Source organism: Triturus cristatus, chromosome 7, assembly GCF_964204655.1.
Source record: "Triturus cristatus chromosome 7, aTriCri1.1, whole genome shotgun sequence".
Lineage (NCBI taxonomy): Eukaryota > Metazoa > Chordata > Amphibia > Caudata > Salamandridae > Triturus > Triturus cristatus.
The window spans coordinates 493,357,078-493,383,517 of NC_140590.1; the positions used below are offsets into that span (position 1 = coordinate 493,357,078).

The 26,440-nt window shown below is 44.4% G+C and overlaps 1 protein-coding gene across 2 annotated transcripts in view; it reads left to right on the plus strand.

Annotated features, from left to right (window-relative positions):
* The window catches only part of CYBC1 (cytochrome b-245 chaperone 1), a 102,550-nt gene extending 84,374 nt beyond the window's left edge, over positions 1-18,176 (plus strand). For both annotated transcript variants that reach the window (XM_085616855.1, XM_085616856.1), the window contains exons 5-7: positions 9,482-9,578; positions 11,362-11,506; positions 14,211-18,176. In XM_085616855.1, coding sequence (XP_085472981.1) covers positions 9,482-9,578; positions 11,362-11,506; positions 14,211-14,340 — 372 coding nt within the window. In that variant the 3' untranslated portion in view covers positions 14,341-18,176. The remainder of the gene's footprint in view (positions 1-9,481; positions 9,579-11,361; positions 11,507-14,210) is intronic.
* The last annotated feature ends 8,264 nt before the right edge of the window (positions 18,177-26,440 follow it).

Here is a 26,440-nt window from a genome sequence, read left to right on the forward strand (position 1 = left end):
CATGCGGCTCCTCTGGTGGGCCATTGGGCAGAGAAGGATCATAAGGAGGAAGATCTAAGATGGACTATTTTGGAAAAAATGCATGTCCAAAAAGGCACCAACTCGGACAACCTGCGTAGAAAACGCAAAGTTTTCTGGATTTTTGTCCTTGATTCTAAGAACAGAGGCCTCAACGAATCCCTTCCATGGGAAAATGCTATTCTATAAGAATTTTTGTGATTTCTGATTTCATATTTTATATATGACTTTCTTAGTTTATAATTTTATATTTATTATTTATCTGCTTTTTCTCTTATTATATTCCCTTTTCATACCTTCTCCTTTGATTTCCTTGACCTCGATTATTTGTTTTACTTTGACGTCGTCTTTTTTATCCAGTACTTCTTTATTTATGTTTCTAACCCCTCTATTTTTTGGTCCGCGATTCTGGTCCCTTGTTATTGTTTTTCCCTTAGATTTTTCCGTTTTTTTTGCAGATTAGTTATATATTTTTTTATATTTTTTAATTTTGTTCTTTGGATCCTTTGATACATGACGATAGAGTTAAACCATGTAGGCCTGTCTATACTTATTGATTTCTCCTTTTTCTTCTTCGTTATCAGTCTGCTTATTTGCTTTGGTATATTTTCTCTTTGCTCACGGGTCCTATCTGTTACGCCCTCCACCTTGATTAGCTAACGATGTGGGAGGGGCTTATCGGGAGAACTCGTATTCGGCTTCTGTGATAGTCTCCCTCGTTACCTTTCTTGCGTGATTCGTGCTACCTGTAACGCCTTCTTCCTTGATTCGCTAACGGTGTGGGAGGGGCTCACCTGGAGAATTCAAATGCGACTTCGGCGATGGACTCTCCCTCGCAACCATCCTTTTGGGGGTCGCATCATTTGGTTTACGGCTGATCGAGCTCCGACTCTGAACTTTACTATCAAGGTATTTTCTGTGTGAATATACTGACAGGGGTTTTTCTTCGAGTGTGGCCCTCTGGGTTAGTTCTACTCTTATAGCTCGACTGCTCCTTTTGTGCATTAGTCTGGGATCCTTTTTGGCTTTGACTTATTTCTGTTTTCTGTTTTTCCTCTGTTTGAATTTTTCAGTTAAAAGATATTTATGGTCTTGGTATTTTGAAAACGCCACTTGTATCCCGCGACTGTTTGCCTTTCGAAACGGGCCCGTGGACCTTTATGACCCTGCTACCTTGAAAATGCCGTTTGAACCTTGTTATTGTTTGCACCTTTAAGCGGGCTCGCGGAACAGCCATCTGGGTTCAGGTGAGCTGCTCTTTTGTCCATCAGGTTTACCTTTTTTGGTTTTAAGTTAGAAACTCCTTGTATGTATCAGTCCTGTGTCCAACTACGAATCGCACAAATCACTCTCCAGTGAATTGCTTTGTTCCCTTTTCATTCTTTGTAGACTTGCCTTGATGTAGAATTAACTCTATTTCATCGACAGCCAATTAAGGACCTGCAGCGGGTCTGCATTCATATTCACATCCTTGTTTTTCTGGGTTCTTTTTCCTTATCTTAGATCCCAGTAGGACCTCCTTTTGGACTTGTTCACTGTTTACCAAACCGAAAATAGGACAAAGTAATAGGACAAGTGGGGACAGCGTTTAATCCACTTTATGCCCATATCTGCCTGATTGAGCCACTCCTAGAACATTTAGCTCCTTTTCCTACTCCTACGCAGGTAAGCTCCTATGTGTATTTATATCCCTGCGCCAATTTATGTCTATTCATCAGTCTATATAGTTTGTTCATATAAAACTTAGATAGATGCCTCTGGATTCGTCTTTTTTTAGTGTTTTTTTCTTCCTTTATCTTTTCTTTCTTTTTTTCTTCCATCCATTTCTTTAACTGTTCTCCACTCTTTCAACTACCGCTCTGGTGCCTGTTTATCATTTTCTAATTTAAATAGTATTAAATAAATTAGTTTATGCATTTATCCTCAAGGGTCTGACACCCATGTTGGAGTTTATTACTCTTTGGTCGCTATATGGCATACATTTTTGTGTCTTTGTATATATCCCTGATTCATCTTTTTGTTCAGTTTCATTATATGTCTATGTCTATGTTTATTCTTATTTTTCAACAGGTCCCACTCTGTGGGGGTTTTGTTTTTCTTACGCCCTGAAGAAGGTGGTACTCCAGAACTGGAGTTCTCTCACCGAAACGCGCGTCGGCGTTGTTTAGCTGGGCCCTCTCCATCCCCATTGATTATGTACCCTAGATAAGTGTTTCGACATTTATCCAGAAAAACCATCGGAATATCGTGGGATCTCTGATGTTACTGCCTTGAGTTGGGCCCACAAGAGTCTTTTGGTCTGTTGTTGGATGAATTTTGTAATTTTGTATGAATGTGAGCTGTTTGAATTTGAGTGTATGCAGTTCTGATCAAAAAATATTCCTTTACCTTTCTCCCCCGTCTGGGAACCTGTTGTTTGTATTACTCCCTGTGGTATATTCCTTTTTGTATAAAATTTTGATATTAACTGTGTGTGTTCAACACCTTTATTCATTTATATTTTGTTACAATGCACCTTGTTTTGTTCATTGTGACCATTTTTGTATAAAAAATCAACAAATTCTATTTATGTACTATAAAAAGTGACACTAACAAATGAAATAAATAAAAGAGTTGTATTATTTAGTTGGGTGTTCTCAAGTGTTTGTATGCCATAATACTTCAATCTGACTTGGGTGTCATTCTCTGTTTACCTTATGTATGATACACTGTACATCACTAAATTGCAAGGGTAGAGTTTACTCTGTTGTTGCTTGGTTCCATTGTTCCCCTTTATCTCTACCCATATTACGCTATTAGGGGTTGCCCTTTGTTCTTTGGCGAGAGGCAGCGTCGAGTCTCATTACATGTTGAAGGGAGGTGCCATGGTCACAGACAAGGTGTACAGCACCTGGAGGCTAATTACATCTGGGTTTCTCCCGTCCCGCTATCCTCATTTCTCTTCGGCCTCAGGTGGAAGGGGTGGGGTGGGCTTCCGAGGAATCCCTCGGCATTCCTGCCACATCTGGAAGTGGAGGAGTATGGGGGTTTGCAGTGCCAGGCACTGGTGGGCGCTATACCCACAGCTGGGGAGTGCAGCGTTTAGGCCCCGGGTGACTTGGGGTGAAGCACTGTCTGGGGAGGGATGAGGAGGCGCTATACAGGGAGCAATGTCTTCGGGTTATGCAGAGGTCCTTCGGGGGCGGGTGATAGGAAGAACACACTGGGAGGTTGATGCAGTCCTGGGGTGGGGGAGAAGGTGAACCTTTCCTTCTTTAAGAAGCACATCTAGACATTGGGGGTTTGTGCCCCATCTCAGGGTGTGTTTTGTGCATGTATTCCTATTATCCCTGGTTCAGCAACATGCTCATGGATGCCAGGTCTACTCTGTATCTATGTCACTATTCTTTATGACAGACATGTCACGTGAAGTAGCCCGCTGAGTTGGAGCTGATGAAATGTATCTCTGGATGTTATAACTCCATAGGTCTGCTCATGGCCTCACCTTCAAGGTGCTGTTTGATTCTGACTTAAATCCCGAGTGAGAGGGCAGTGGTTGGGGGCTTCCCGTGTTCCTGCTGGGGGGCATTGTACTGTGAAGTTATGGAGCACAATGTTGGGTGTGAATGGGCAGTCAATTATTCGAACTCTGCGTGATTTAAAACACATTCACAGTCACGTGAACAAATATGCCTTGGTGACAGCACAATGGGCATGCAGCTGTATCGTGACTTGTTGTCTAACATGGGGAGGTTCATAGAGTCACTAGAGGATTATGAGTAATCTGCTGTGAAAGTGATGAAAGAGCAGTGATGTGGAATCCCACACTCCTGTGGTGTTTAGGCCCTATGATGAGTGCGCACAGACCCAGATACAGCTAACATTTAAAAAGCTTCTGGCAGGCATCTGTGAGGGCCATAACCCCCCCCCCGACCCCTGGGGATTGTAAACATCAAGGGGCCTTCATGTCAAGCTCACAGACCTCATAATAAATCAGGTCGTATCTCTGGGAAACTCATTCCTTAGCTGCCCTCTAGGCAGGGACAGGAAGGCAGGATTACGGTTCCAGCACGAGACAAGCATTTGCAATGCAATGGGCCTCGCATTTACGCAAGTTTAAACTATTGGCATTGTAAATAACAATGCTGTTTATCTTTTAAAAACAAAAATAAAAGGCATTGCCATTTGCAATGTTAATAGCTTAAACTCTTGTAAATGCGAGAACTATTGCATTTTTTTTTTTTTAAACCTTTATTTACACATCGAATATTGACAGTCATGGGCCTACAACCGCCCGGGCCGGCCGCTAATGTAGAGAAAACAACAATACAGCAGTTTAGAAGAGCCGAAGCGGACCGCACACCTGACGGCTGCAGCCGCCCACAACTGAACATAGTATTTCAGAAAGGTTTCTTTTTTTTTTTTTTTTGTTGAAACATTTTTTATTGTTTTCCAACACAACAATACAACAATCAACTCTCAATCCCCGCCCGTCCAGGAAATACCCCACATGTAACAGCATCTCCGACTCTCCCAAGGACGGCTCAACCTTCCCACCCGGTCCCTTACCCCCCCTCCCTCTGTCAGTGTGCCCCCATCTTCTACCCTGGTCCCACTTTCGATGTGTCCCCTCCCCCTGGTCAATACAATACAGGGGCCCAGCCTCTCCCTAAACCAACAGGACCTTCCAGCTAGCCCAGCTCAGAGTGTAGGCGGTCAGGGCCCGCCGTCTCGCCTCTTCTACTCCCCGCTCCCCACTACCACTTCCCCGTCCGACCCACTCCCCTCCGCCCCCGTCTCGGACATCAGCCCCTGAAGTTCTATTTCAGAAAGGTTTCTTATAAACTTTTTACAAATAAAACAACAAAAAGAAACTTACACCAGGCAAAAGAACTCCATTAACAGGGACTTGCTCTCTCATGGGCGGGGGACAACAGCGACAACGAAGCCAATTACACATTTATTTGCGTGAAAAAGGGCACGGGGGGCAGGAAGAGGCTCGGTCATCCCTCCCGCAAAGCGACCAGGAACATCAAAGTCAAGGGGACATCGTTACGTCTGGTGCGACCACCAAGGGGGGGGCGCATATATCCCCCCGATAGGAATTCCAGGGACCCCACATCTTACTCCATGCCCTAGGCTTGCCTCTGGCCACATAAACCGTCTTCTCTCGGAACATGCACCAATCCATGTTTTCTTTCCATTTCGTAACCGTGGGGGGCCGGCCGGACCCCCAGAGCTGCGCAATGTCCCTTTTAGCGATCATGTTGCCCAAAGTCACCCAACGTTCTTGTGCCACATCGCAGTCAGTCGGTTCCCACACATTCAACACACATCGCCGAGCCTCAGGGAGCAGCGCCACACCCGTAACCTCCTCCATCACTGCATGTACACCAGTCCAGAAACGTATCACCTTCGGGCACTCCCACAGAATATGAAGAAAAGTACCAAGCAAGCCACAACCGCGCCGACATAAACCATCACTTGTGTAACCCATGTGAAGCAAGCGGGGACCGGTGACATAGACCCTATGTCGTATCTTCAACTGCACAAATCGAAGGCGGGCCGGTATAGCAACCTCCCTCGGTGAGGCTACGGCCGCGACCCAGTCCTCGTCATCCAACTCTAGGCCATCAGCGACCCAGACCTCTCGCAAATGTGTGAGAAGGTCCGCTCGAGTATTAATCAGTATTTTGTAGATCAGGGAAATAGTACTGTCTGGCAGGTAACCATCAAGCAGACTATCTTCCAACGGGGAGGCCTCGGGGATAACTGCAGGATTCGGGAAAGCTGAGAGTAACGCATGGCGCATCTGCGCATAACGAAAGAACTCCCTATCGCTCAGCTTATATTCCGTCTGAAGAGTTTCAAACGATTTAAAAGCGCCCTTCGTCCAAAGATCCCCCACACGACTAATTCCGATCAAGTCCCACTTCTCAAAGCCTTTCGAACGCCATAAACCTCCCAACGCGTCCGACGCATACAGTGGAGTCGCACGAGACAGACGGCCCGTCCATCCCGTAGCAGCGGTGGCACAACGCCAGGCGCGCACCGCATTTTTCGTAGGACCGGTCAATTTAGTACTTCCCTTCGTAGAATAAAGCGCCCTATTGAAATCTCTGCCCGGCAACAGTAGCTTATCCATCTCGTACGCGGGGTTCACCGCAGGGCCGTATGTCCCATGATTCACCGCCACCAACTGGGACGCCCAATAATATTGTCTAATATCAGGGAGAGCTATGCCACCGTCGTACCACGGTAGGGTCAATTTAGCGAGAGCAATGCGCGGTCTCCCATCCCAATCTAACTGCCTCTGCAAGCTCTCTACCTCACTAAAATATCGGGCGGGCACCACGTCCAGCGTATTCTGCAATGCATACAGAAAGCGTGGAAGAGACATCATTTTGAATAAGGCTGCCCGGCCAAGCGGTGATAGCGGGAGCTTACGCCAACGAGCTACATCGGCCCGCAGCCGCTGGAGCGGGGGCAACAGATTCAGAGCATAACGGACCGCCGGATCGAGGGATACGTGGATACCTAGATATTTGAATCCAGAATGTGAAATCTGAATTTGGACAGCCATGCGGGAGGAGAGGGGGGTCGCCAACCAGCACATAAACACAGGATTTCACCCAATTAATGACAAGCCCTGAATTGCGACCAAAAGAGTTCAATACATCAAATAAGACTATCAACGATTTCCGCGGAGAGGTGAGATAGAGCAAAATATCATCTGCGTAGAGTGACACGTGATCCTCAAACGTCGGTGTCCACCGAATACCCGCCATGGAGGGTTCCCACCGGAGCCACGCCGCCAGGGGCTCCAAGGCAAGAGCAAAAAGAAGCGGGGACAGGGGGCAACCCTGCCGCGTGCCCCTGCCAAGCAAAAAGGGGGCAGAAACTCTACCATTCACCACCACCTGCGCCAGTGGTTCCACGTATAACAACTTCACCTATCCGATGAATCCAGGTCCAAAACCAAACCTAGCCAGCGCCGCCCAGAGATATGACCATTCCAGCGTGTCAAACGCCATCGTGGCGTCAAGAGACGCCAAAATGGCAGGCTCCCGAATAGAGTCCACTCTCGCGAGGACTCCATGGAGGCGCCGCAGGTTCAGCGCGGTGTTGCGGTGCGGAATAAAACCAGACTGGTCCGGGTGTACCAGGTCACCGATGACTTTAATCAGACGATTAGCGAGCACTTTAGCGAGAATCTTGGGTTCAGCGTTTAGAAGAGAGATGGGCCTATAAGACGCACAGCAATCACGCGGCTTGCCCTCTTTATGGAGCACCACAATGGTCGCTAGACGTTGATCACGCGGCAGGGCGCCGGCCTCTCGGGATGCAATAAACATCTCGCGGAGATGAGGTGCCAACCTATCGGGACGAAGCTTGTAGAGCTCGATCGGAAGGCCGTTGGGGCCGAGAGCCTTTCCTGAACGGACCGAGCGAATCGCCGATGCTATCTCATCGTTTGTAAGCGCCGCGTCCAGCAGTTCTTTATCATCGACCGAAAGGCACGGCAATGCAATATCTCAATTGCATTTTTAATGCTTGTTGCACTAGTCTCTAAGTGTAACTGGCCTTTATCACCTTGTGTATCCGACTTTAAAAAAAAATGTTTTTAAGAAAGGAATGCATGCAAATAATACAGACCAGTACTTTGGACTTTTTCCTTTTGCATTGATCGTAGTTGGCCTATTTAGTCAATAAGGTTAATCTGGGGAGAGCACTCCTTATAGTCCCACTTTCGTCAAAGGACAGTGCCCGCGTCGTTACCTATTCGGCTCCCCGCATTCTGTATCGGGCTATTCCAATGCCTAAAGTAGTAGGATCCAGCAGGTAATTTTTATTTCTTCTCACAATCCCTAAAACCACAAAGCCAAGGAACTCCACTTGGAAACATGTTGAACCCATCCCCCCACACTAGGTGAACAGGACGAGGGTCCGATGATGAACAAGTCATAGGTGGTACCTGTGGGTGAGGACCCTAAAATATATCCCACAAGGGCACAGTTATTTTCACCAATTTACCTGGGTGAACAATCCTACACTCGAGTGGCAACACAACATTCTGTCTTGTGGATAGTAATAGGATCCAACAAAATAAGGTAACCCTCCTCAAGTATTGTTGTGTCAAATTTTCTTCAGTTATTCCATGCTTGTTCAATTGGTGATTCCTGGTTTATGAGCTGGTACATTACTGGACGATGGACAAGACCTATAGCACAGATGACTTATGTGAGTGTAAGAGGATTAAGCAGTGTAAGGAATTTATTATGCAGCATGCACGAACTACAGTTAACTGTCCACCATTGATTGGTATAGTACTTGCATTAATGTGGATCAGAAGTGTTATGTATGAATTGACATTGCAATAGAATAACCTGGCTAGCTATAGGTCAGTCCAGATTGTAGCTTCATATGTTATACGAGTGTCACCATGCACACACTGAAGAACATTGACATCAGTGCAGCCCTTTATCTGTCTCAACAGGAGGTTGTGACGTGGAATAGTAATTTGATGGAGTGAGTCCTGCTGTTTATAAAGGGGGTGAACCAGTAGTAGATTGTTGTCCAATACTGCAAATAAATCCAAACCAGTTGAAGTGAAGTGAGGTTGAGGAGGATCAGAGCGTAGACACAGCCCTAGGCCAGTCAAATGAACAGGACTCTCATTTAGGAGGTTCCACTCTCTTATTCTTGCTTATTCCTGCTCTTAAGTACAGTGAGATTTTTTTTCCAGGCCAGCCACCTTTGTCATGGACCATAATCATAACCAGACAGTTGAGGACCAAGGACTTTGGAATAATATTTTAGAAGGGTGCTATTACATTTTTTAATTTTTTTTTAATTTTATTTATAGTTTATGGAAATTATTTCATAACCAGTTTGTAAGACCCACCTGACACAACTGACCGCTGTTAGCCTATGAATAACATTTATATATCAGACTTTCTTTTCTGATCGAGAGTTGCAATATGCACAAAAACGCTTTTATCCAGGCCTTGCTTAAGGAATTTATATGATTGGTTCAACAGTGAAAGAGAAAAGGGGCGGGAAGCAGGGACCCTGGGATTCACAGCTTCCTCCAACTTTAAGACACTATAAGGAAAATTATATCTAGTGGAGACACGTTTGACTTGTCTTTAGTAAGGTTCACAATTCTCTACTTTCATGGTATCTCTAGTCAAGAAATTCGTAACTACTCTTAAATATGCCTCCTCGGATCATACAGAGTACGAAAGAAGCTATTGATAAGTACATAATCCAGTAATGGTAGAGGATTTGAGTGTAATTACAGGTTTGAGGTATGGGCTCTGTGGAAACCCGAGGCCCCACACACACAGTAATCACATGCGATGAGAGAGCTGCCTCAACAAAACCTCACGGCTTTCTTTGCTTTCCAGATGAAAAGGACATGGATTGAACCAGTATGTAATTTTGTACGTAAGCACCATAATTCTGTGGTTTTCTGTTACAGGAGGTAATATTCGACAAGAAGAGTGGGCAAGTCACATTGAAGAATTTTAACTTGTATAAAAAGCTCCTTACCATGTGGCGTGGCGGACAGGAGACGGGTATGTTGTGCGCTCCAGTAAATGCAGTTCAGGACTTTCTTCCTGCTATGATTATTTAACTTGCTTTACTACACTTGCTCCTAACATTGTTGGTTTTACTAATGAAAAACAAAATGTACTCATTTTGGTTTTAATGAGCACTATTTTTGTTATAATTCGCATATCAGTAGGGATATCAATCAGATAAAGAAGGGACCCATGTGCCTGTGAGTCCCTCCTCAGACCTAGCAGTCAACTAGACTGAAAGGGGGCGACATGGTGCCGAGAGAATAGGGGGAAGAAGGCTAAGTGGGTCACACATAAAGTTCACCAGTGGGTTCACCAGCTCTGTGGGTGCATCTGGCGCAGGTACAGTGCTCTACCTCTTTGTTCTGGGTTGGTGCTGTCCAAGGTGGAAAACAAAAATAACCCAATTCCTATGATAGTCTGTCATTCCTGTTATAGCTTCCCTGATAATGTGAAGGGAGAGAAGAGGTCTGCAAACCAGCCCTGCTGGACTTTCTCTTTTTGCTAGTGTGTAAGTCTGTGGCATTGCTGCAGGCTAAGATAATAGTTGCATAGAGATCCTAGCAGGACACTTATATAATAATACTTGGTTCCCAGTACCCTATACCTCATGTGTTGGTGTCAATGTATGAGTGTAACTGTCATTCTGCACGTGTCTGCAATTGTAACCCTAGACCTTTAACTGCGTAAGTTAATGTGGACCTCAACCTCCATAGAAGTATCCTTTTTACCTTTGTATGTTTGCAGTGCACACATCCAGATACAACTTCTCATAATAAAGGATAGTTGGCAATGCGTTATGGTACCTCAGCTGTTCTGGGGGAGCAGAGGAGATGTATCCTGAGTACCAGGACTAGCAAAGCTCTAGGCACAACATAAGCACTGTATCTCATTTTGAGATGCTGCACTGTATCCGTATTGTGAGAGATTTTTGCACTCTTGTTTGGATGACATAGGCTGCTTCACATTGGGCTCTATCCTAAGGGGATAAGGAACTTTACCTTGCCCCGCGGACCTCATTCCAAATTTGGTGGGGTAACTAGAGGGTAACCCTGCGGTATCTAGAGCCCCATTTTCTAAACGCTCATTGAAGTAGCAAAGGCAAACTTTTATCATCTTGTCTTTGACGGGAGTGGACTGCCACTTCACCCTTCCACATTTCCTGAGGACATACTTGCATTTTGCAAAGCTCCACTCTACAAGCTACCTCCTGGTCCTGTGTACCAGACGGCGGGGCTACCCATACCAAGTGTATGCTTTACGGCAATAAGTGTGGCATTTGCTCTCTGTACCAAATTTGCTGTTTGAGGTATCGGGCTGGATGTCTTTGGAAAACGTTTTTAAAATGATGGATGAAATGCTTAATTAATCTCATACACTGGTAAATTACTCAGTCCGCATTCCATTCCATCGTTTTTGTCAACTGGACGTTCCAAACAGTCTAAAGGATGTCTCGCTTATCAACTTTTTAAAATGTAAATACGCCTTACATTTCGTCACCCTGAATAGGGAGGCCTGGTTAGACTAAAACAGTGTATTATTCGACTGAAACCTCTCAAGTTTATTATTTTCGACAGGTGTTAGTTATGTATTGGATTGTGATGATATGTCTTTGGTTAAAAATGCAGTAATGCCTCATGTCTGCTTTGGTATGTGCTCCTCGGACTGAGCTATATATTGGGATTACTGTGGGGGTACCCTTGAACTGTTTGAATTCATTGCCTCTTGCCCTCGACCAGAGGTGATTCTCATTCTGTTGTGCTATGTCTCCTGGCAGCTGTGGTCCGCCTCAGTGAGATACGTGCTGTGAATGTGGAGGAAGAGAAGGTGCGCTACTTTGGAAAGGGATATCTGATCGTGCTGCGGTTTGTAACTGGCTTCTCGCATCCCCTGACGCAGAGCGCAGTGCTTGGTGGCCGAAGGTACCAAATGCCTCCTTTCATTTTTTATTTTTAAATTCTCTTTATTAGAATTTTAGGTCAACAAGAACAGCATCAATGCCTTGCAAGGCAGTACAAAGATCAAACAAACATCAAACAACATGTGATTGAACTACCTCATCTTATGTTGTAGCGGGCTACTAGTATTTACATTGACAATGTTATTTCATGGAGTATACATGTACATTAACATCAACCTTCATCATTCATTGACGTTTCTTGGGTCTGCAAGCTCAGATAATGACGCAGAGGTTCCCAACTGCCCTTGGGTTTGGAAGACGATGGGAGCTCTTCCGCATAGAGTTCAAGGTTTTCTTTACAGTACACTAGATCCTTAACCCAATGGTCCCTACGTGGGGCACGAGTACTCTCCCATGTCTGTGCCACCTGGTGTTTCGCCATCAGCAATGCAATTCTTACAAATCTGCCCACAGTCCCTTTCAGCTGCGGCATGCAGCATAACAAGCAGACCTTTGGTGTACAATGCGCAGAGACTTCTGACATAGACTGTATGCGCCGTACCACTTCTTCCCAAAACTTAAACACTAGCCCGCATTCCCAGGCCAGGTGCCAGAAGTCTGCATTCTCCTGTCCGTAACACTTGCATTTGCTAGTGTCCCAGAGCCCAAACTTGTGTAGTTTAAGTGGTGTGGTACCTTTGGTGAATATATTTAAAATGAATAATGCACAGATTACCGTTGGGCGTGAGGGCGCTAGTGATTTTGCAGGTATGCTCCCATTCTGATTGTGTTAGCGGGGGAGTAGGTGTCATTCTAGCGTGCAAGGCTTTTATCCGTACCACTGACCTTCTCGTCCCTCACTGCCCTATACAACTTGGTGACTAATTTACGACTTGTAGGCATGACCAGCAGCGAGTGCAAGGTGGGTGGTTTGGCTGGAAACGTATTATAATGTGCTTTTATTGCCAGCTTCAGTCTGTGCAGACTAAACCAGAATAATAGCGTTGAGTTAAGAATGCATGATAGCTCCTCAGGTGATTCACATTCACTGTGCCACAACCACTTCACCGTATAGATGGAAATCTCCAATTAATGTGTCATTAATAGGATTGACACCCCCATCTGGTCATCACTGGGAAGTCCCAGAATCTAACTAGGAAACTTAATACTTTCCGGCACCCTTGTGGTCTAACTGGTAAGCTGATTGCCCGTTGACCAAGCCCACACTCTGTACTCCACTTTGCTTCATCTAAAACTTGTCCTCCATTAGTCCCCAGATCTCCTGTCCTGAAGAGACCACGTATCACGAGAGGGTTGAAACGTCGTCATCTAGTAGAAAGAGAGAGCCTAAGAAAATCAAAATACTTATAACAATTGATTGTATTATAATTGCCAAGAGCTCCTCTTTGTGTAAATACCAATAACCACTACCTCCCCCTTCTTAGCACTATATTTATATCACTTGTCTGGTTATGGTCACTTCACTGGTTGTTCACAAAATCACGTTGGAATGTGAAAATGTATATGGTGTACATAATTGAATATTTCTGCTATGACTTTTTTCTTTGAATACTATGAAGGCAAAATAATTTATACTGATTTTGGCTGAAGTGAGTACAGTTTTGATATCTGACAAGTGGGCTTCCATATCTATAAATCTATACAATATTGATTGACTGAATTGAATTAAGGTCCTATTCTGCATGTTATTTTGTCCCTGATTGATTCAGGCAAGTCATACCAATTCTTGCAGAAACTGTATTAACTAGGTAAATGAGTTCCTTGTGAACACTGTATTTGCTTATTAGCAACACCCAGTTCACAAGGACATATGGGTTGCTCTTGATTTTTGTGAATAACACCAGTGAGTGAAGACCTCCTGCTAGGGCTTCAGTTAATGGTCTGTTAAGTCCATTCCATGTCTACCATTCAGAACTCAGTTCACGTTCTGAGAAATGCGAAATAGTTTCATGTTGTGAATCTTGGAAGTAAATTACTTCCATGACAAAAGGTAGTCCGTGCCAGGCAGAATCATCCAAACTTGTTTCATATCCGAGATCGAAACAGAAGGCAGGGCACCCGAGGCAATCCAGGGGTCCCAAAATAACAAGGCCCAAACTGGTAACAAATGAAGCAATCTGATTTAATGTCAACATAAAGCATTGATGTCCTGGCTCGTGTTTGGCTTTGGAGGCTTTTTGACTTTAAAAGTTCAAAAAGCTAACCTGATCACGTGCTCTTCACAATATTTCTGTTTGAGACAATCCATAAATAAACTCATATAAGTTATGCGTGTACTTGGTCCCTAAATTGTTTGTCTCCGCATTGTCAGCAGCCAATTCAGACAAACTTGAAATGTTTCGGAGTTTCTGCAAAAAAGTAGGCAAAAACGGTTTTAACAATTAATAGTAGAAAACCCTTCAAAAGTAAGAGGCTGGAGGTATGTGGTACTACGGGGACACCACCTATTAGTTTCTGCAAGTGTTTGTAATGGTGCATAAGGGAAACGAATGTCAGATAACTTGATTGGAGGTGATTTATTTCCAAACCCAAGCTCCCTAGTGCCTCCTATCTAAGGCTTGCGAGAACTGGGGAACATCTGGGTGGGAGTGTCTCTAAGGCTTGTAGTACAGGGGCAGTAAGGTGTAAATCGGGTATTGGTGATGTCATTAAATCCTGTCGGAGTCTGATTTTCTGTCCATTATTTTATTTCATCTGCATTTTAGTGACGTGGAACCCATTGCCAAGCTCATCTGTAGCTTCCTGGAGTTGGACCTCTTGGGCAAGTGTGATCCGGAGCCCTCGCAAGACAGTGAGGACAGTGACGACTCTGAACAGAGGCCCTCGGAGGAGTAGAGGCCGCTTCTCTGATAGGACTCCTTTACATTCCATTTCCCAGGAAAAGGCAGACTCCGGATCATCCTCGTATTTGCAGCTCGTGTAAGCTTCTGCTGTGTATTCACAATCAGAAGAGCTCCTTTGCACCAGTGGCAGCGTGAACGACAGAGCAAGCCATGCCCTCTAACCCTTTCAGCAGCTCCGCCCGGTCAACAGATCTTCTGTCTTCGTGATGGCTCACAGCTTCCTTGCAGCATGCTTCTTATCTATACTGACCTGTTATTGACTCTCCTGCTGGTGAAGAGAGAGGACCTCTCTGAAGCAGGAAGATCTCTGTCTGGTACTGACTGGAGGTATAGGAATCAAACTGCAGTCCATTCCCCCTAGCGCCATAGCTTTCTGTCAAGGCAGCACCGTGTTCCCCGTCTGTTTTGCAGGGTGCCGTGGCACAGGCTTCAAAACATGTTATTTGCTCACACCATGTATGAAATGAGTTATTCTGACTTGTGAGCCTAACTGCATGCCTTGTAATACCTTTCTTTCTAAGTCCAGGCTTGGGAGACCTCCGCGATGTTGTAATCCTTTGTGGGATGTGTGCTTGAAATGTCTGAAGGGATTGCCATTGCAGCTTCCGCCCCCAACACTGGTGAAAGCATGTCTTTGTAGATCAGGCATTTCAGTATTCGCTGATGGCAAACGTATGCATGGCTGCGGGAATCACATGGCATTGAAAGCAGCCCAGGTACCGATTTGGAGAAAACTGTGTCGGGGACGTGGCAATATCCAGCCAGTGTACGGGCTAAAGTTCCTATCATTCGTATGTTGAGTCAGCAAGCTTTTTTTTTTTTTTAAACCTATGATTTGACTTGCCATACAGGTCGCAGTGAAAAGCTTGCGATATTTTCAGCTAATCCAGGCCTGAAAGCAACACTGTGGGTTCAGCACCCACTTTTCTTACATGCAAATACATGATTTTTCGCAGTAGAGAATTAGTGCTCCTTTATTCTCTGCCAGCCCCTAAAGTACAGAACTATTTTATAAGTAACTTTTAATAACTACCTTTTTGAAGGGTGGCTACAGTGTGAGTGAGTATGAGATAAAACTCTAATCTAGTTTCCTCTGCAAAAATCCTCCTGGAGAAAAAAAGCCTTGCTCATACAATGTGCACTGGTGAGCTAGTATTCAAATATTTCCCACGGCTGCTTTAGCCCCCACTGCAGACATGCTGGCACGTCTCTCTCTTAACGGGGTATGCATTTAAAGTGCACTCATTTTCCCTCCTGTTATTCTTTTATGTGTGAATTAAGGCCATGAAGTTGCTCTAGGCAAGAGAACGTGCACGGAGAATGCAAGTATACCACTGTTTGCTTTTTATGATCAGAGTGAATGTAAACAAAAGTCTCTTCTTGTTCTGAAGATGAACCAACACGGATTAAAGGTCTCTTGCTACGTCTACAGTTTTTAGTGGGCTACCTTCGAACCTCTTGCTGTGAGAATAAATTTTACTGCATTAGGAAGTTGTGCAGGTTGTAGGGTCCAACATATCAACACTGTAGGCGACAACATCTAATTAAACACAATGCTCTTGGTGCAGACCATCTGCATCCTGAGTCCAATCCAATTATAGTAGGGTCTGTTCAGTTCTGTAATGGATTCATTCTACACCATTTCTTTTTTATCAATGTATTTTCTAAATTTTGCTGTGTCAGCCACACCCTGCTGGCGTCTGTTTTTTTCTGATCTTGAAAAGTGGATTTAAGTCCACGAAAGCGTTTCCCATAAACTATCTTTAAATTCTGTTGCTGGTAAAATATGGTACTTGAAAAGATTTCCAGTTCAAGATACTATGTTCCATAGAATGGTCTGTGCACTGGTCTTCCATCTAAATAAGGGCTAAAGTACTTTGAAAATGTTTTAACAAAAATACACTTGAAAGAGCCCGTAGAGTTAGTTAAACCTTGGCCAAGTTGTCTTTCAGCTTGTAGGAAAGAGGGCTTCTGCTGGGCAGGCCTTTGTAGTACCTTACCAGGTATTCAGATACCATGCGTTGCCCAGACTGACTTCTAAACGGTTCAGGAGTTTCCTAGGTCTTCTTCTCCCCAAAGTTTCTTCCCAGTTTTGTTTTTCTAGTGACTGTTTCTTCACTAGTTTAAGAGCCCTAAAACTGGTTGCTGATGTCCGGTGTGCTGTACATTGTACTGTCAAGTGGCTTCATGCTACTTGTGAACTCCTTTAACCAATCCTTTTTACTGAAGAATACATAACATTGCATGACTTCTAGGTTTGCTTGCTACCTTATAAATATGTACCTATGGCTCTCAGTATTTAAAGTTTGTGGCCCAAAAGGTCACATGCCATGGCCTTCCTTTTCCAGCATGCAATGTAAATACATTCTCTTTCATAGTTTTAGTGTTTATGGTTCATGGGAACCAGTAAGCAACAAAGATGGACACCAAAGAGGAGGCAAGCGTGATAAGGAAGATTGGGTGAACGCACTGATTTTCCATGTAAAAGACGCTTCTTTCAATCTGATGTGTACTTTTAGAAGAAATGAATAATGTAATATGGTACATGGGGTTGCTTTTCTTTCTCCCAGATTTTTACTGCCCCATTAAGAATTTAACTTTGATTTGCTTATTTTGTAGCTTTAGACCTAATCTATTTTTATTCTGGTGCTTGTCAAATCCTTGTGCATTGTTTTATTTTTTATCACGGTTGCTCCTCACATAATGCCAAAACTTTCATGGGATTTTGGTCACTTGTCCAAATACATTTCCATTCTGTTTAGTATAAATGGAGGTACGAATTCATATAATTTTGCAGCAGTGTTCAGAAAGACTATTTTAATCCGTGAATTATCTAAAAAGGATCATGTGTAGGACCAGTGAGTGACTCTCCATTTGGGTGGGAATGCTGTATTGTAATGCATTGTGTCTGAAGTTGTCCTTTCTTTTGGATTCTGTGGACGAAGGGTTTGTACAGTAAATCTTTGTATAGCCAGTGCCAATACCAAGTGCTGTACTAGGTTCCATAGAGAAATCTAAGGAGACTGGCATTTAGACAGTTTAGGTGCTATTGTTGTACACTTTTGGTACCTTATTAGGCTTTGGTACGTTGTAATGGATTTCTGGTATTTTACTGATAAGCACTAATAGTTATTTATATTTTATCAGTTTAGTTCCCACTACAGCAGTTATGAAAACTTTGGAAAGTTTACAATTCTACAAAGTGTCCTTTTATTCCTCAATTTCCTCCTCCCATTCCCTATCCATTTACCATAAAATCTTAACACACTTTTTCCGGAGAACTGACTGACATTGAAAAGTTAAATCGAAATTTGTTTAGACCTTAAGTGCCCACCTTCTCTTCCCACCGCCTTTGTAACCCTCTCACTTAGAAACTTCTAGAGGCAAGTGCGAACTTCTATAGAGTGCCTGAAAGTTGTTGTTGATTCAAAAGCTACTCAGGTAAAATTGTTCTTTCCTTGTATGCTACACATTGTCAACATGCCCTTGTTAGATTCGGATTAGCACCCAGATCTGGTTTTCACTGAGGAATGTATTACAATGGTAATGTTTGTATTAAGTAAACCAGTGTAAAGCTATGCACCTTGTGTGTTCCAAGAATAGTTGTGGGGGTAAGGAGCAGATTGTGCGACTGTAGCGGTCAGTCAGCCTTGTTGTTCTGCGTTTGATGCAGTGCCAAGCGTCTGCTATGTCTAAATAGATCACCTTCAAAAATGGTACGACTGCTTCCAACAACACTTGTTGTTTATGTGTAGTGGCATAATTTATACAGCGTTTTTTATACTTTGTATATTCGCTTTTATATTTGAAATAAAAATTATGAACAAACTAGTCTCGTTTTTCCCCTAAGGTGAGCTTTTCGTGGATGCTGAATGAATGAATGTCAGGACTGTGCTGGATGGTCATTGATCACAATAATTCAGTGTTTTCTCTTCTTTGTAGGTTATTAGGGTAGATTATAAAAGCGGGTGTGGGTTAAGCCAAGATATCAACAAAGTACCAAGAAGGGAATGCTGTTGAGTGGCAAGCCGAGCTTAGATATTTCCATGGAATGCCATGTCTCTTAATCAAAGCATACAAACTCTATGTAAGTCAGTGGCTCTTAACATTTTGTTCTGTGGACCCCCACTTAATCATTACTGGAATCTCTGACCACATCACTCACTTTCCGGGGACTGCTAGAATGAGTCTGGCCGACCATTTGGTCTCCTATTTCTACAAAGCCATGACAGCCAATTGTGTGTGCGTCCCATTCCGTGCCCAGGTGGCCTGCAACACTAAATTGGGGGCCCAACTGGAAGATGCGTAGTGGAATAAGATATGCACATTGGCTCAGTCCATCTCCTGTACAGCTAGTCTTACACTTACCCACTTCAATTTTCTCCACCGCACACACATATTACTGCCGCCGCTCCTGTGGCTTCTTTCTCATATCTGGAGTGGACCTGCTTAGTGGTACATGCCTGCTGAATGACTATGGTGGCTGCTGTGGCGGGAGCACCAGTCTTGGCGGACCCGGTTATTTGCCTGTGGAGCGATATCAGACGACGGAAGGGTCGGAAAATGGTAAGTACCTACACTTGTTGTTGCTTCTGGCAAAAAGACTGGCTGCGATTACCTGGGTGGGTCCGACTGGCCCCAGTGTGGATAGATGGGCAATGGATGTGGCTGAATGGGCTGAAGAGGTGCGATTACAAAAATGTAGACGTGATGAAAAGGTGTATTTGGGAGTATGGGCAGAACTCCTGTCCAAATTTGTAGATATTTCCCATGGAGGAATTTAATTTGGAAGTAATACTCCCGTATTGCTGCATGTCACAAACTGTGCTAACTACTCCTTTATGTCACATTGTTGTAGATGGCTCTTGTTTTTGTACTTGTGACTCTTATTGTATTAAAACCTATAAAAGATGTCTATAAAAAAAGATATATTTGATTTTCTTTGCAGTCGTGGACCTCCTGAGCAGACTTCATGGACCCCCAGGGGTCTCCAGACCAGAGCTTGAAAAATGTTGATCTAAGTCAACTGTCCTTTTCTTTCACTTCCTCTCACATCCTCAACCGAGAGCACTTTAAAACAATCAAATAAATTAAAAATTGGCATACTGCAAAGTTACAATGGGTGCAGAAAAATGACAATTGATTCCACTTACAGTATGTAAATAAGTCTGAACTGAACAACCTAACCAATCAGGAACTACTATCTACACTCGACAGTTTCTAATGTTCATCTGCTCAGCTTCAGGCAGATTTACCCACATTCTGTTCAAGGGGTAAACTACATGGTGGGACAATATATTGTTCAAACATACACTCTGAAGATGCTGAATCGTTAACCTCACATCATACCCACCTGCACAGTGCTGCAAATGTTGGGCCTCTCTCGACAGGACAATCAGCCTCGCCCTGCTTGCTTGTGAACATGAAACAGGCCTGCCATATTGTCTGTTTTCACCAGCCTCTCATTGCGTTGCAACATTGCGAGAAAGGCATGCAGAGTGTATATGGTGGCCATGAGCTTCAAAATATTCGTGATACAAAGCCTTATGAGAAGAACCGAGGTCCTGGTTCAAGAGGTTCCCCAGGTGAGCTCTTCCACTTGCCAGTGAGGCATCTGTGACCACTGTTACCCGGTATTCACCAGATCCAGCCACCTAGACTAGGACTGAAGCACATTGGAGAAGATGACGTCTAACCGATGACCCATCACTTAGTCCCACTGGAACTGAAGACATTCCTGGAGCGGCGCCTGTTATGTTCTTCTGCTTTCTTATTTTCATGTTTGTGTCGCAAAATTCCATATAGCCCCTTGCTCACTTTCCCTTAGAAATTCCATACTTCACTGATGATGTAAGAGCATGATTAGAATGTTATGGTTTGTTCTTCATGCAAGTTACTACAGTTGCTTCCTGGCATTAGAAATAACCAATAGCTGTATCTCACGTTTGATTTCATCTTTGTAACTTTGGTGACTGTTGAGCAGGGAGCTTGCATTACCAGGGGCAGGCCAAGGAAGATGAAGACTCTGCCTTTCAGCCCACGTCCAGGGTACTTCTTAATGGTTTTGAATTACCACGTGCCACGCGTCATAGATTTTCATGGAGTTGTTGCTGCCGAAAGATCTCTGCAGCGTAAACCAGTACATTTCATGCATGTGTGACCGTGTAACACAGGTTGCGAAGTGCTTCCACTGTGACTAACTATCGTAAGACTTGCGCTAGTGCGAAAAAGATACACCACTCATTGAGTTACATTATGTAATTCAAATTCTGCATGTGCTCGAACCAATTGACTGGGTGCACTTATCCATAGTATGCAGTTACAAGGCAGGAGTTCCTCACTCTGCAGTTACAAGGCAGGAGTTCCTCTTACCTTGATACCAATGGCTTTTGAATAAGGTCGCCAGTGTATGCCATGAATCAATTAAGTTGAGCCCCTGGTCATTTATTTTATTTATTTATTTTAAGAGTTTTCTATAGCACTAGCGAGACCCGAAGGTGTCGGAGCGCTTTACAACATTGTCACACGTAGGGTAAACATTAACACTCTAGAATGTACAGAGATTTAAGAAGCATCAAACAATATCGCATAAACAAAATGACACTTGTAGGAGGATATGGTATCATATTGATATGTACATTGACACATGTTGCTTCATGTACTGTTGTTGTAGATAGCACAATGAGTCTTAACGGGATGAGACCGGGGGGAAGGGGAAGGAGGTGGTCATGAGGCAAGTGAGGTAGATGTCTTGATGTCACAGGTGACTATGTGCTACTGTGGGTAAGCTTCGGTGGTTTGGCTAAGGCTATCCATTTATGAGAGATCGGTTGATGAGGAGCTCTTTGAGCTGTCTTTTGAATTCTAGGTAAGAGGGGTTGGTTCTGATATGGACTGGTATGGAGTTCCATATTTTGGGTGCATTTCCTGTGAAGGAACGAGATGCGTGTTTTTGTTTGTGGGTTTTCAGAGGGATGAGGAGTAGAGCGTTGGTACTCCTTAGGCTTCTTGTCTAACCGGCTTTCTAGAGTTTGGAGGCCAGGTAGGCGGGTTTCCCTGTGTGTAGCGCTTTGTGGGTGTGGCAGGCCGTTCTAAAGTTGGTACGCATTTCGATTGGGAGCTATTTTAGCTCTTTGAGTGCCGGTGAAATGTGTTCATATTTCTTTATTCCAGTGACCATTCTGGCTGCTGCATTTAGAGTTGATCTGAGGGGAGCTAGGTGTGATTTTGCTGCTCCAGTGAGGGTTGCAGTTCCGTAGTCCAGTCTAGGCAACACCAGGGATTGAGTGGCTTGTTTGAGGTCGTTCTGAGGGATGAAGGGTTTTATTTTATTAAGTAGAGTAAGGTTGATAAAGGCGCTCTTTGCAGTGTTCTTGATGTGTTTGCTCATTTCTAATTTAGGATCCAGGGTAATTCCCAGTGATTTTACAGAGTCAGCTAGTGTGGGGTTGTAGTTGAGAGCGTCAATAGCTTTTAGCCATTCTGTGATTTGGGGGTTCATCTCCTTTTTGAAGATGAGGAGGATTTCTGTTTTGTCTTGGTTTAGTTTCAAGTGGTTGCGTAATAGCCATTGTTGGACTTCTCTTAGAGTATCGTTCAGTCTCTGAATGTCTTCAATGGAGGAGGTTTCCAGATAGATCTGGGTATCGTCTGCATAGAGGTGGCGGCAAGGGGTTCCATATAGATGTTGAATAGTTGTGGAGAGTGTACTGATCCTTGGGGGACACTCCTGTTGACGGGTGTTAGGTCTGATAGGAAGTTTTAGATTTGTATTCTTTGGGTGCGGTTCTGTAAGAAGGAGGTGAACCATTGTAGGACCACCTCTTCGCTCCAGCCCTTTCTTGCAGTGCCTTGGTGAGTAGTTTGTGGTCAACCGTGTCGAAGGCTGCCGATAGGTCCAGAAGTATGAGTAAGCAGCATTGACCTGTATCAAGAGATTTGTGCATATCATCTATTACATTTAGGATCGCCGTCTCTGTGCTGCAACCTTTTCTGAAGCCCGATTGGTGGGGGTTTAGAAGGTTGATGTTGTCTAGGTGTTGGGTGAGCTGGAGGAGGACACATTTTTCCAGTATTTTCGCTAGGAGAGGGGAGCTGGAAATGGGTCTGAAGTTATTCAGGTCGTTTGTATCAGAGCCCGTTTTTTTCAGTAGAGGTGTTACTTGGCCAATTTTGAGGCAATCTGGGATGATTCCAGTGCCCAGGGAGCGGTTTATAATTTTGGTCCTATGTGGGGGCTAGGGAAAGCTTGAGCTTTTTTGCCAGTTGGGCAGGTATGGGATCCAGGACATGTGCTGAGGGTTTGGAGCTATGGCAATCATTTTAATGACCTCTGTTTCGGTGATGGGATTGAAAGATTTCCATACGTATGAGGGGTGCTTGGGTATGATATCTTTTGTCCCTGTGAGTGATTTCCAGTCTGGGGGATTGCGGTGAATGTCCAAGGAGAGTTCTATCTTGGTTATTTTGTCATTTAAGAAGTTGGCAAAGTTATCGCACAGGACTTTGGAGGCTGCCACTTGTGTCAAAGAGGGCTTGGAGGTTTGTTGCCTGATAAGATTGAAGAGTACTTTGGGCCTTTTTTTCGTGTTGCCAAGGGCATTGGAGAAGGAGGTTTTTTCATTCTTTGTGTTTTTTTTTTTTAATTTTCCGCGTATTGATTTGAGTTTAGTTCGTAGGATTGTGGACGGGCTGTTTCGCCAGTCTTTCTGCTGCTCTTAGTTCTCTTCTTTCGGAGTTTATTTCTGTGTTGAACCACGATCTGGATGGTATGTTTCTGGTCCTTTTTAGTTTCAGGGGGGCTATTTGGTCCATAATGGAAGTCATAGTGGTGTTGTAGTGGGAGATGAGTTCATTTGTAGAAAGCTCCTCATTGTGTATGGGGAGGAGGGAGCTTACCCTTTCTTCTAGGTCTGTAAGGGACATCTGCCTTAGATTTCTTGTCCAGCGAGGGGGGTCCTGCGTATTTGGCTGGCGGTGGATTGTTTGGTTGATGTGGAATAGAATGATATGGTGATCAGACCAGTCAACAGGCAGGGTGTGGTCGATGGAGAATGTGTCTGCTTGAGCGATAATGGCATCCAGGATTGAGCCTCTGTTGTGGGTTCCCTTTGTGCAGTGTTGGGTGAAGTTGTTATTGATTAGAAGATCGTTTAAGGTTTTGATTTATGAGTTGTTTTCCTCATTCCAGTGTAGATTGAGGTTGCCTAGAATTATGTTGTTGGAGTCTCTGAGTGAGCACTGAGTTATCAGATCGGAGAGGTGTTCTTCGAATGCGGGGGTGTTACCTGGCGGATGGTAGAGGAGATGACAGAGTAGTGTTTTGTTGTTTTGTTGTCGCACGACTTAATGGTGGTAGTCAGGCCTACAGCACACAGCACTTTACTCGCTTCTGAGGACTCCAGCGCCCCCCATTGCCCAGCAGCAGGAGCCTCTTATGTCTCTGGGTCAGCGCCAGGCGGCGCTATTAAGCCAGACCGGGCTCTGGACGTGCACGGGTGTGTCCGTCAGAGCCCGAAGGAGGCTGGGCTCGGCCACCCCCTTTGGCTTTTGGCCCTGTTACAGCGAGCTTGGTGTATCATTGGGGACTTTAAAGGAAGGTGTTGCTAGGGGAGTATTGTGGTCATCCATAAAGTTCAACTGATACAGGAAGGTAGGAGGTGTCGTCTTGTATTTCTGTACTGTCTGAACCCCCGCCAGGGGTGTTTGGGTTTTATTTGGCTGTCTAGTGCGATCGTGGCCACAGTAACAGACACTTACAATTGCGCTGCCTGTTGATTATCCTGCTCGGGGGAATTATGGGAAAATGTAAGGGTCCAACAGCAGCACCTCCAGGTCCACCAATTACAACAATGGATGTGTTCTTATCAAGGGCAGCTGGGATTATAGACAAGGAAATCGAGCAAGTAGCCCGCGCGCTTTCACATTCACCAGTACCCTGAACTATTTCTATCTCCTTGTATACCCAGGGGTAGGTGTTTACAGCTCTCCCAGGATATCCAGATCGACCAAGTTCCCCCATCAACTCCATGATCACCGTTGGGGTCAGTTAGGGCTTATAACGCAAATATAGGTACAGCAGGCATCACCGGGCCTCAGCTCATTGTTCCACCTTTTCCAACAAATGTCCTGGGGAGTACAGTTCAACCAGTGGGAGTGAGGACAAGGGCAGGGCTTTGAGTAAAAAGGAAGGCATCATCGATGGGGGGCCAAACCTAAGCGCTCAAGGGTAGAGGGGACTTGACCATGCAGTAGCAAACCGCAACTGTTGTCCAAAGAAGATATGGAGGTCATGATGGAACTATGGATGGGCTCTTTGATGACAAATGTTGACCGCAAACTTGATCCGATCCGACAACATCTAGCCACCATGGAGCAAGAGATGATGAGGCTTCGCAACCACAGGCCAGATGGCAACGTAGATCCTCAAAACACTGTTGGGGGGGGGATTTCAAGTGAACCCTGGCAAGCAAGCAGTATCTTATGTGAGCAAGGCTCAAGTGGGTGTAGGTTACCCTCAACTTTGGTGCAAATAAGTGCCAACCTCCCTCCCTGGCCCAGGTTGGTTTTAAACTCCAGGGAAGCTGACACACTTGGAAGAGCAGTTGCATTGAAACCACAGGGCCCTACAGCTGGTCCTGGGCCAGTCAGACCACCAGATGGGGAGCCAGGGAGAAGTGGGGGGTTGCTTCAGAAGCCAACATAGCGGACCGCATGTGGGAGAGACGGAGGCAGACGTTACCTACTATACACCTCCCCCAGAATCTTCACCATACGTAATAGTTCTCGGTAATGTCCCAGTGCTCTCTATGGGTGCCGTTGAAGATTTTGTCCAATTGAAGAACCAGGTTCTGCATTGGCTGAACTGTAAAACATCTCTGGGCCTAAGGTTGGAGAAATTTATAAATATGGTGTGCAGCGTTTCTTGGGTCGGGAGTTCCATAAAAGCCATGAGCGGAGACTGTATAATCGTTAATTTTAACAGATCCCACTTGGTGGAGAGAATCATACATGAAGCCTCACAGAGCAACCTAGGAGGGGCTGGCTCCGTTATCGTGGCTCTACCACTGGGTACTTCTATAGATCTCTTAGCAGTACATCAAGGCCCAACAGGGTGGGTTCTTGGAGGATACTGGCTACTCATGGTCGACACGTGCTGAATCAGCAGATGTTACCCTCTTATTTACCCCTCCATAACTTTTCTACAACTTTGGAATCCATGGACTCCTGTGACTGACATTTTTGGTATAGAACCCAAAGAGTCTGTACCCACGCATCACCTGGTACTAGGCCCCCTACCTTCTGTTTATGGGGATAGCAAGGCTTGTGCTGGAGCAGAGTTTTCATTTAGAAAATTCAGGGGCTTTTGAAGCTCTAGTATGTCTATGCGTTTTATTAAATATTAATAAATAACAAATTAATTATTTGTCTTGTGCAAGTGTGTATTTATTAATCAATTCGTTTGTCTTAACATAAGAGAAAGTTACACGAGGGTTAGCATGTGTGTGCTGTTTTTGTTTTCTAAAAAATAACGTGCAAGTTTTCATGTTTAAACGTTGCTGTGTGCTGTTTATTTTGAGCACAAAACGCTGTCTGAATTAATGCTTTCCTATGTCGCAAAAGCTAGATAGATGCATACACATAAGGGTATTAGTGGGGTTAACACTGTTTAATCATTATGTTGTAGTAACGTTGTTTTTATTTCTTTTAATTGAGATGGTCTATTGTGGCCTATGGAGGCCTAATCCATGATGGCTAATTTTGAGAGCCTGGCCTCGAGTGAATATGTGAAAGACGTGACGAGGGAGACCCCTGCTGGAAATGGTCTTGAAGTTGACAGACCATGGTCCTTCTATAAAACTTTCCATGAGGACAGCAGCAGTTTTTGGGAGTTCTCCAAGAAAAGTGAAAGTGTCCTTGGCAATCTCGAAAGACAAAGGAGCCTTAGAGGGAAACTCTGAACTATGGCTCGATGGCCGAGGAGAAACCGGATTAAATGTGATACATGTTTTATTTTCTTGGTTCCTGTTCCGTAGTCTTCGCTATGTGTATTTTTCCTGAGCGGAGGTTCACAAATGTTGCAATGTTGCATC